At 55.5% G+C, this 10,413-nt stretch overlaps 1 protein-coding gene across 1 annotated transcript in view; it reads left to right on the top strand.

Annotated features, from left to right (window-relative positions):
* Exoc7 (exocyst complex component 7) overlaps positions 1–10,324 on the top strand; it is a 15,703-nt gene extending 5,379 nt beyond the window's left edge. Inside the window, 16 exon segments of the mRNA XM_026780084.1 lie at positions 12–409; positions 2,847–2,939; positions 3,657–3,680; positions 3,683–3,805; positions 4,832–4,977; positions 5,189–5,341; positions 5,574–5,672; positions 6,019–6,081; positions 6,377–6,443; positions 7,785–7,850; positions 8,081–8,201; positions 8,418–8,513; positions 9,354–9,417; positions 9,618–9,659; positions 9,764–9,897; positions 10,141–10,324. Of these exon segments, the coding sequence (XP_026635885.1) occupies positions 12–409; positions 2,847–2,939; positions 3,657–3,680; positions 3,683–3,805; positions 4,832–4,977; positions 5,189–5,341; positions 5,574–5,672; positions 6,019–6,081; positions 6,377–6,443; positions 7,785–7,850; positions 8,081–8,201; positions 8,418–8,513; positions 9,354–9,417; positions 9,618–9,659; positions 9,764–9,897; positions 10,141–10,243 (1,792 nt within the window). The 3' untranslated portion in view covers positions 10,244–10,324.
* The last annotated feature ends 89 nt before the right edge of the window (positions 10,325–10,413 follow it).

Below are 10,413 nucleotides of genomic sequence, written 5' to 3'. Positions count from 1 at the left end.
AAAAAAAAACATATGCTACCAACACAAGCTGGTAGGGTAGGTGGTAGCTCTGTGGAGAGGGATTGCCTGGCATACGGGAATTCCTCGCTTGTTCTGTTGGAGGATAGCTTTTCCTTTGGAGATTCTGCCTGGTTTGAGATGGGATTAACCAGTGGCATCATGGCCTCTGCTGCCCTGCTGTACAGACGTGAAGCAGAGTGGGGGCCCCGGCCGCTGGCATACTTCTGCTCTGTCTCTCCAGACTTCATGAATGTCTACTACCAGATCCGCTCTAGCCAGCTGGACCGCTCCATCAAAGGCCTGAAGGAGCATTTCCGCAAAAGCAGCTCCTCCTCTGGGGTGCCCTACTCCCCTGCCATCCCCAACAAGAGGAAAGACACACCTACCAAGAAGCCCGTCAAGCGGCCAGGTGAGCTCACCCTGACCATTTATGTAGCCGGAGAATCACAGGGTTATCTTTGTCCACTCTGGGGTGAGCAGTATCAGTCCATGTCTGTGGTCACCTGGCTCCTAGGGACACAGGATAGAGCAAATGTCCCCTATCCAAAAGGCCCTGTAGATTCTTGTACCCAGCAGCTATGTGATTTCCATAAGATTTGGGGTTGGAGAGGCAGGGCCACTAGTGTGCTTAATTGCCTCTGAGGCAGGGTGGCAGAGGCCATAGGTCAGAGTGACCTGCTAGGTCCCCTTCCCCTTGCTGTGTGGTCCAGTTGGGTGAGAAGGGGCAGGTACCCCAGCTTTCCAGAGAGCCAGATGAATATAAACTGCTCCTTAGTTGGAAAGTGGTCATGGCATAGAGGTGGGTGCAGGCAGTGAGACACCACTCTCCTGGGAGCAGCCCACTGTCCACTCCTCCTGACCTCATGTCCATATGGTCTGTGCTCCAGGCTAACTGTCTCTGTCAACCTGGCAGTCCTCAGCCCCAGGAGAGATAGAATGTTCCAGTAGCACCAGGAGAGAAAGCCAGTGGGTTGGAACGAGCGGCCTGGCTATGGAGCATGCTCTCCTAACAGCAGGCCTTGAGTAGAGCGCACACCCTCGTTTTCCAGTCCCCAGCCCTCCAAGCCCTTTGGAGCAACCACGTCACCTGCTTCTCAGGCTTTGCTTAAGGCTGGAGACACGCCAAGAGAGGCTGCCTTCTGGGCTTGGTGGCCTCTGCGGGACATGCATTGTCTTCTACCATTTAGTGAGGATCCTGGACGTCCCAGTAGAGAGCTTGCTGTAAACAGGGACTCTTCTAACACCCCTGCTGGACCAGCTGCCTGCATGCTTAGGGTCCATGCCTTCCTATGGGGAGGAGCTGTGTCCATGAGGCTCCCAGGGCCTCAGCTGCTCTGCTCGCTTCCTCTTCCTCCTGGTTCTTTGACAAGCCAACTAGGCTTCAGGACCCTGTTTGCCCTGCTCCAGTGTCCACTGGCCTGCAGGTTCTAGCCTCTCAGAAAGAGGGGTATGACCTACCCCAGGGCTCTCCATCAACTTAACCTGTCCTTGTGGAGATGCAAAGGACTGTGACGCCCCTGTGGTTCTGTAGGGTTCTAGGGCTTGGCAGGGGTGAGTGGACTCAGACTGAGGTGAGGGTGATGGAGTCAGGCCCTCAGGACATCTGTCCCCACTCTGAGGACAGAAGAGTTTGGCCTCATGGATGAGGCACCAACCTCAGCATCTGCTCTTCTAATTGGGTACCTGATGGACTCGGTTGCTGCTAGGTCGCTTCCCCATTTCCTGGCAGCCAGTGTGCTGGTTAGGTCCCTACTGGGCCCACAGGCCATCTGCTCCTGGGTAGGTTGTGGGGCAGGAATCTGATTCACTCATTACTAGGGTGCTCACTGAGGAGGGAACACAGAGAGAAGCAGATGTGAGCTGGCCTGCCAGAAAGAGTGAGTGGTAGCTAATTTCAGTGTGGTACAAACAGAATGAGCCAGCTGAACCCTGCCCCGCCCTGTGTAGCCTGGTGGGTGCTATGAGAACAGCAGCCTTGCATTCGGCTGCGGAGGAGTCTCAGGGAAGGTGGTGCAGTGCGGCTCCTGCATGACTCACCTCCCCGGTACATTTGCTAACTAGGAGCAGTGCCTGCTGGCTGACAAGCTGCCTATGTCCCCACACTGTGGGCTCTGAGATGTCTTCATCCCAGGAGCCGGGCTGCCACACTTCATTTGTTCTCGTTTGTGACGCTATCTGTTCTTTTCCCCCACGGCCAGAGCTTGTCGCCTTTACCAGCTGCTTGCGGGTGGTGGCTCCTGTAGCCCCCCCTAGCTTTTCAGTTTGTTACCACTGCTGTGTCGGCTGAGTGTCTTTTGGGGTGTGGGGACCTCCATATCCATCATAGCTCTGCAGGAAGCTGAGACCTGTTTTCCCAACTCCAAACCCCTCAGGGCCGCCTGCCCTAGGCTGCTGTCTGGCTTATGTCCCAACACTGAGCATGCTCAGGGAACTCAGCCTGGAGTTTCAGCTGGTCTCCAGGAAACCCCCAGGTTACCCTGTCCTGCCCTTAAGTGTGAGAGCTTTGCTGCTAGGCCTTCAGCCCACTCTGCTAGGACGCTACTCAGCAGAACCTTTTCCTTCCCAGCTGGATCTTATGCCCCTCCTTTTTGTCACCTCCTGTCCCTCCTAAAGTGAACTCAGATCCAGAACTGAGGGTCAGTGCCAAGCCCAGGGCTGAATTTGGCCACACTTTCCGCTCTCCATCCTTCAGGGTCTCCAGTGACCCTGGCAGGACCTGCTGGCAGAGGTGTTGAGGGGCACTTGCTGTTGGGGCGGGTGCGGGCTGGGCAGGTGGAGGGCCGCTGCTGTTTTCTCTCACTCATTTCCTAGGTCTTCCTCTCTCCTCTCTGTGGCTCTGGTGACAGGGACGATCCGTAAGGCTCAGAACCTTCTGAAACAGTATTCCCAGCATGGTCTAGATGGGAAAAAGGGGGGCTCTAACCTCATTCCTCTGGAAGGTAACCACCCTGTGTTCCTTTTCTGTCACCCCACTTCTACTATGAGTCCACTCACTCATTAGGCAGGGCAGAGCCTCTCCCAGGAGGCCTTGGGGCAGATCCTGAGGGGGCTGGGCGGGAGTGGCAAACCCTTGATGCTCCTCAGTCTTCAATGGGTCCAAGGACAAGTTTCATGACCCTGGCTTTGTCCTGCCTGGCTCTGCCCTTCCTAAGGCTCGTCCTCCCTGTCTCTGTCTCTGTGTCCTGTGTAAACTTAGAGAAAATTGTCTTGGGGCAGCCCTTTCACGCCCAGATCAGCAGGGCAGGACCAAGTTGGTCAAAACCTCCCGGCTACTGCTCTGTAGAAAGGGAGCTTCTTGCAGCTAAGGGGACAAGGCCTAGAGGACATGTCCCTCCTCCACTGCCAGGAGAGGGACAGCCAGTCCAGCTGTGGTGGTGGACCCACCTCCTCCAAAAGAGTCACCCTGGGACGCAAAGGATGACTGTCCTCACTCACTCAGCACCGACATTCCTCAGTTTCCCTGGGGCTGTGCACCTTCTCTTGGCCTCCCTGTGTTAGAAAGCAAACAGCCAGGGATGGTCCTAAGCACTCCCTGAGAGTCAGGCTTGAAACGGCTGTTCCCAGTGGGGTTTGAGGTAGTGGAGGGGCTCAGAGCCCTCCTCGGTGCTCCCTCCCTATGCCCCATTTCACGCTCCACTCCGCTCCTGGAGATCAAGGGCTTCTTCCCTATACCCCAAGGGGCAGCTGCCTGTCCCCTGGATAAACGCTGCTTGTGTTTGTGCGGCTGACATCTTGCTAGGTCACGAGCATGATTTCCGAGTTAAGCACCTGTCTGAGGCCCTGAACAAGCACGGGCCACTGGCCGGTGAGTATTGTAGTTCAGCCCAGGGCAGCCGCTGACACTGCCTATGAAGCAGTCCCCCGGACTGCCTGCTCTGCTCTGAGGACCGGCCTGGACTGTGGCCTGGCTCCCCCTCCAGTCTCCTTGCCTCTTGTGAGATGGAGTACATGCTTGGCTCTTGGGGCCTGGCCCGAGGAGAAGCTGCGGCTTGGTCTTGGAAGGCAGGCAGGAGGGCAGGTGGCTGCTCCGAGGTCACGAGCTGGGGTATCTCACTTTTGGAGCCATTCATAACATATGAAACCAGACTGCTCTGTCCTGGGGCCCCTGCCCATCTTCCCACGGTGGGATGTGCTCTGCTCCTAGAGCAGTAGCTCAACAGGGAGCCCTCTGTCTCCGGGGCTCATTATCTCTTCTTGGATGGTTTTGCTTTGCTGAGCTAGAGTCTCACTATGCACCCCAGGCTGGCCTTGAACTTGGTGACCCTACTCCATCGGCCTGAATGCTGGGATCATAGGCGTGCATCACTTTTAGCCTCTTCTCAGAATTAACTCATCTACACACACACCAGCCAGCCTCGTAGGCCATAGCCCTCTGCTCCCTCATACTTCTTAGGGTCTGGTGAGATTGGTAATGACCGTTATAGGAGCCTCATCTCCCAGATTGAGGACCACAGTGACTGCCTCTTACAGTGGACACTGCCGCCTGCCCATCCCACACTGCCCTCTTCCAAGCCCAATTCAGAATCCTCAGGCCTGGGGTCAGACGACCTTACCCAGGACATTGGTTTAGGACATTGGTTTAGGAACTTTCCTTCCCTCGAGCTTTCTCCACCACCTCTCGTGTTTGCTCCGGGGCCATGAGTGCTGCCTGTGCTAGTGGAAAGATGCCAGGACAGCGTTTGGATTTGGCACCTGCTCTCCCAGACCTGCCAGAGCCGTTCTCATGGCAACCTGTCACATAGTCTCTCTTTCTGCTCACTGCTGCTCTGGGCTAGCCCAGGCGCTGGAGAGACTGGGACCCCAGGCACTCAGGAGCACACTGTCCCTCCAGGGAGAGATGACATGCTGGATGTGGAGACTGACGCCTACATTCACTGCGTCAGCGCCTTTGTCAAGCTGGCCCAGAGCGAATACCAGCTGCTGACAGACATCATCCCCGAGCACCATCAGAAGAAAACCTTTGACTCCTTGATTCAGGTCTTACCCTGCCCTCCCGCAGCTCTGAGCACCGGCCCATGTGACTTACTGCAGAAGCTATGGGGGGGGGGGCAGCCTGTCACCCGAAACCCTTGACTCTGGTGTAGTCCATGACCCCTCTCCATCTTTCATACCCACAGGGTGCCCCCACTGTCCCTAGGAATCTGCTCTGCTCTGCGCCTTCCTAACAGGGTCCTTGTTCTTCTCTCAGGATGCACTGGACGGACTGATGCTTGAGGGGGAGAACATCGTGTCTGCTGCCAGGAAAGCCATCATCCGCCATGACTTCACCACAGTGCTCACAGTCTTCCCCATCCTGCGGCACCTCAAGCAGACCAAGCCTGAGTTTGACCAGGTGCTCCAGGTATGTGGGCCTTTCTCACGCGGCTTGCTTTATTCCGTGCGCTCCTACCTCTCTTCGGAGGTGGCTCTGAGGGGCTTTGGACAAGTTAGGATGCTCACAAGGTAAGAGAATAGCTCTAGCTCATCTTGAACTGGAGAATGTGGCTCTGGAGTTAGGGCTAGGAATTAGACACACAGCCATCTGGAGAGGACAATGTGAGGACTCTGATGAAGATGTCACCATCCTTCCTCAGGGCACAGCAGCCAGCACCAAGAACAAGCTGCCCAGCCTCATCACCTCCATGGAGACCATTGGAGCCAAAGCACTAGAAGACTTTGCTGACAACATTAAGGTACCCAGAGTCCCTTTCCCTTTCACCAGATCCAACTTGCTCACTGAGCTTTGAGGACCCCTCAGAGAGCAAGCCTTCAAGAGAGTCAGGTTTGCTCTGTAGAAAAACCCCTGCACTGCTGGTTTCCTGAGGAGACCCTCTGGGCTCTGCTGTTTCTTTTCCGGCACTGATGCCCTCGGAGGCAGACATCCTTGTCTTGCTCAGCTTCTGAGGCTGAGGGGCAGCATAACACCGATGTACCAGGAGGTGGCGCCATAGGAAGGCCAACTAGGGCTCACAGTGAACCAGAGGCCGCCGGTGAGAGCCTTTTCTGGGAACCAGAGGCTGTTTTTCTTCCTTCCCACAGAATGATCCAGACAAAGAATACAACATGCCCAAGGATGGCACCGTTCACGAGCTCACAAGCAACGTAGGTGAAACTCAAACGCTGCTGGCAAGGTGGGACAAAGAGCACTCCAGCTCAGACGCCGGGGGTACAGCACCAGTGGGAACCCTCCCTGCAGTCACTGGTGGGGAGGGGCCAGCTTCTCCAGCACACAGACCCTCTCGGGCAGCCAGAGTCCAAAGATAGTACTTGACTTTCCGGTTGCTCTTGTCACTGTGAAGACCCTTGGCACAAGACCTGCCCTGCTAGTTGGAAGGGTGTATAGGAAGCCATTGCTTGGGCCTACCCCTGACCCTCTCGGGTGTGTTTTCTCTACCAGGCCATCCTTTTCCTACAGCAGCTTCTGGACTTTCAGGAGACGGCAGGTGCCATGCTGGCCTCCCAAGGTACACAACACCCGAGTTAGGCTTGCCTGTGCCCTTCTGCCCCCTCTTGCCTGGGGACATAGAGTTAGGCCCCTAGGAGGCCCCTAACTTGCTCTGGATGAGGACAGGGTGTGCTGAGGGGTGGAGTGGGATTAAGACATGGCCTGTGGGGGAGCCCAAGCCCCATGGACTTGTTGAGAGTGAGCATAAGGAGGGCTGGGTTTGTTGGCAGTCTTATGAACCCCAACCCTTTGCTTGCTCCTTTGGCTGTCAGTTCTGAGGTGGGCACTGCAGGTCTCAGGTGCTCACCCTGCCGTGCCCAGCTTCCGTACTCCTCCATTCCTCCTGCATCGTCCGCCTACTCTGTTGCTCCATCTCCTCGCTGCCCCTTAGTGGGGCTGGAGCTTGGGAGGCTGGCATGTAAGGAAGGGTGCTCTTCTGGGCGTTTTTGTTTGGGGGGCAAGACACCAAGGAGCTGCTGGGTCTCTCGGGCTGCGCTCTCCAGTGTGTTCTGGTCTTGAGTTAGTTCGGCTTGGTGTGTCTGCTGGCTGTGTCTGGCTGTCATGGGGGAAGGTCTGCTTGGCTTGGGGTGACACAGCCATTTCTAACCTGTTTTTTGCACTTTTGCGTCTTTCTCCCTCCTCTGTTTCCCTCCTCCCCCTCTGTGTGCACTGCCTGTCACTCCGTAGTTCTTGGGGACACATACAATATTCCTTTAGACCCCCGAGGTAAGCAGTGTGTCCCCCAGCCCCATTCTCCCTTCCAAAGCCCGGTGGGTAAGGTTCCCAGGGGACCAGTTCTCAGAACCCACTGGGGGCAGGGCAAAGGGGCATGAGTTCTTTAAGGATGCCCTCATTTTCTCCTTTTCCCTTCATAGCTGCCTTCTGTCTCCAAGTCTATCCAGGCAGTACCCTAATGGGTCTAGTACCCTAAGAACACCCCCTGGCTAGCCTGGCCCTTTCTTCCCCTTGGCCTGCTGTGCATCAGCAGGGTGGGGGGTTCAGGAGCATGTGAAGAGAAGGTGGAAAGACAGGGTGGCCCTGTCCAGAAACCCTTGCTGTTGGCAAATACGTAAAAGGATCTAATAGATACCACCCATCTTATGTTGGGGACTAGGCTGGGAAGGTGGGGAAGGTGTTGGTACCCTCCACCTCTCCTGTCTGCCTCCTGCTATCATGGGTAGGTTCCTTAGCTTATTATTGTAGAGGATCCTGGGATCCTGTAGCTCAGCAGGTGCCCATCTCTGCCTGAGCTCTTCCTTCAGTCCTGCCTGCCCCAGCATTTCCTCCTCTGCCCCTGGGGTGTGGAAAGGGCCCTCAAGGGTGACCATTGCCACCACAGTAACAGCACATCTCCTCTCAGAAACCAGCTCTTCGGCCACCAGCTACAGCTCCGAGTTCAGCAAGCGCCTGCTGAGCACCTATATCTGTGAGTCTCCCTGGCAGAACCCCCTCCCTGGCCTCAGTGCTGTCCTCTTATTCCTGGGTCCCTCCCTGGCCATGGAATAGTAACCTGCATTCTAGTTCAGGACCCTAGCTCTGAGAAGGGCTTCAGAGGCCTGGGAGTCCGAAGAACACGGAAGAGTTGTCAGGACAGTGGGCAGGGCAGGCCCTAGTGCTCGGATCCTGTGATGTAAGTGGCCCTATCTTTCTGAATAGGCAAAGTCTTGGGAAACCTGCAGCTGAACTTGCTGAGCAAGTCCAAGGTGTATGAGGACCCAGCACTGAGCGCCATCTTCCTACACAACAACTATAACTACATCCTCAAGTCCTTGGAGAAGTAAGTGGCCCTGCCTTGGCTGGGCAGCCATGCCAGCCTCTGCCTTCCAGGACCGGACGCTGCATCTGCAGCCTCCTAGCCTTGTGTGCTTCAGTCTCTGGTTAGCAACCAATCCTCCATTTGAGCTCAGGAAGGTTTTGAATTGGAAGCCGCCAAGGCCAGCGATTTCTGGACCCCAGGAATTTCTTCTCTTTCTCTTCTTCCTCCTTCACTCAGGTCTGAGCTGATCCTGCTGGTGGCTGTGACCCAGAAGACTGCTGAGCGTTCCTACCGGGAGCACATCGAGCAGCAGATCCAGACCTACCAGCGCAGGTAAGAGGCTACCAGTGCAGGTAAGAGGCCACCAGCCTCTGCGGTCCTCCGGAGCCTACCACACCTCCTTGTCAGCCCTCTGCGGTCCCCCTGAGCCCACCACACTTCCTTGTCAGCCCTCTGCGGTTCCCCGGAGCCTACCACACCTCCTTGTCAGCCCCTCATAGCATGAGGCCAGCAGCTCCTGCTGTATCACTGGTAACCCACCGTCTGTTTTCCTTCTTGGGGTTCATTGTCAGTGCTAGGACTCAAAGCTAGGACCTTGTGCGGGCTGAGTATGTAGCTAAGCCCCAGCACTCATGGGTGGAGAGAGAAGCTCCCTCTTCCTCCCCATAGCCTCTTCAGAATGGTCTGCCAAGTGTCATGGCTAAGAATTGTTGAAAAGGGGACTGTCAGAAATGTGAACAATGCTGAGTCCTGGAGAATAGAGAGGTTGTGAGAGCCCTTGAACTTGGAAAGGTTCTTTCTGGGTGTTTCTCTGGTCCTCTGGTTTCCTTGGCCTGTTTTTTTCTGAGTATCTCCCACTTCCTTCCTGTTTATCTGTCCTCTGCTCCCTCTTTTCCCATCTGTTTCTCTCTCTTAATTTGCCACAATATTGATGTGAACTCTGGTCGGCAACATTTGTTCAGTTTATCGAGCGCCTGCTGCTTCCTGTTCCTAATTGTCAACGCGAGCAGCTTGAGCGTTTTCCGTTCCCAAGGAGAGCATCTCTGACCCAGATAATTCCTACTGCCCCCACCTTCAGTAGATTGAGAGGTTTGAAAAACAAACCCAGCTTTTAGGGAAGAAGTAGCTATCTGAAGTTGCCCCTCTCTGTCTTCTCACCCTGCTGTCTGGCAGCTGGTTAAAGGTGACTGATTACATCACAGAGAAGAATCTTCCGGTGGTACAGCCTGGAGTCAAGGTAGGCCTAAGGCCTGTGTGAGGAAGGGGTGTCAAGCCGATATGATGCTTGTATCTTAGAGATGGACAAGCATCTCTCTGGACAGAGATGTGTGAGGCCATGAGGGCGGCAGGAGAGGGTTGGGGGCAGAAGAGGGCGTCATGGTTGTGCTCTAAGCAAGGCCTTCTCTGTTGCCTCCCTCTGCTCTCTGGACCCCCCAGCTCCGGGACAAGGAGCGGCAGATAATTAAGGAACGTTTCAAGGTGAGTCAAGGGCCTCCCTCCCGCTGATTGCTGCTGCCACCTCAGCTACAGAGACACAAAGCTTTTGTCTCTTGGTCCCTCCTTCCTACCTGTTTGGTGGTCAGGGCTTCAATGATGGCCTTGAAGAGCTGTGCAAGATTCAGAAGGCCTGGGCCATTCCAGACACAGAGCAGAGGGACAAGATTCGACAAGCTCAGAAAACCATTGTCAAGGAGACCTATGGGGCCTTTCTGCACAGGTGAGCCCACCCCCTCCTGGGCCCTCTGCTGCCCGCTTTCCATGAAGAAAAAAACATGCTCCTTTCTTCAGGGAAGTAAAAGTTGCAATAGGGTAGACAGCATGTTTGGTGCTCTGGGCTTTGGAATGTCGTTTAGGGTTACCCCTGCCATCTTAGCACCCGGTCAGAGGGTTAGGGGAGCTCACACTTAGGCTGAGAGTGGAGATTCTCTCCCCCTTGACCTTTACCATGGTGCCTGGTCAGGTATGGCAGCGTGCCCTTCACCAAGAACCCCGAGAAGTACATCAAGTACCGTGTGGAGCAGGTAGGCGACATGATCGATCGCCTTTTCGACACCTCTGCCTAAGCCTGCCCGTGTGCTGCCTCGTTCCTCCAGACTCCCACGTCATTGGACTGATGAACCAGTGTTAGTATACCTCTGTGTCCAGAAACCTGTCCCTGCTGTTTGCATCTCCCCTGCGGATGAACCGGTGTTAGTATACCTCTGCGCCGGGAACCCTGTCCCTGCTGTTTGCA

Source organism: Microtus ochrogaster, chromosome 7 (assembly GCF_000317375.1).
Source record: "Microtus ochrogaster isolate Prairie Vole_2 chromosome 7, MicOch1.0, whole genome shotgun sequence".
In the NCBI taxonomy this organism is placed as follows: domain Eukaryota; kingdom Metazoa; phylum Chordata; class Mammalia; order Rodentia; family Cricetidae; genus Microtus; species Microtus ochrogaster.
Note: the sequence above shows the minus strand (reverse complement) of the source record. Positions and strands in the feature narration are given on the sequence as shown.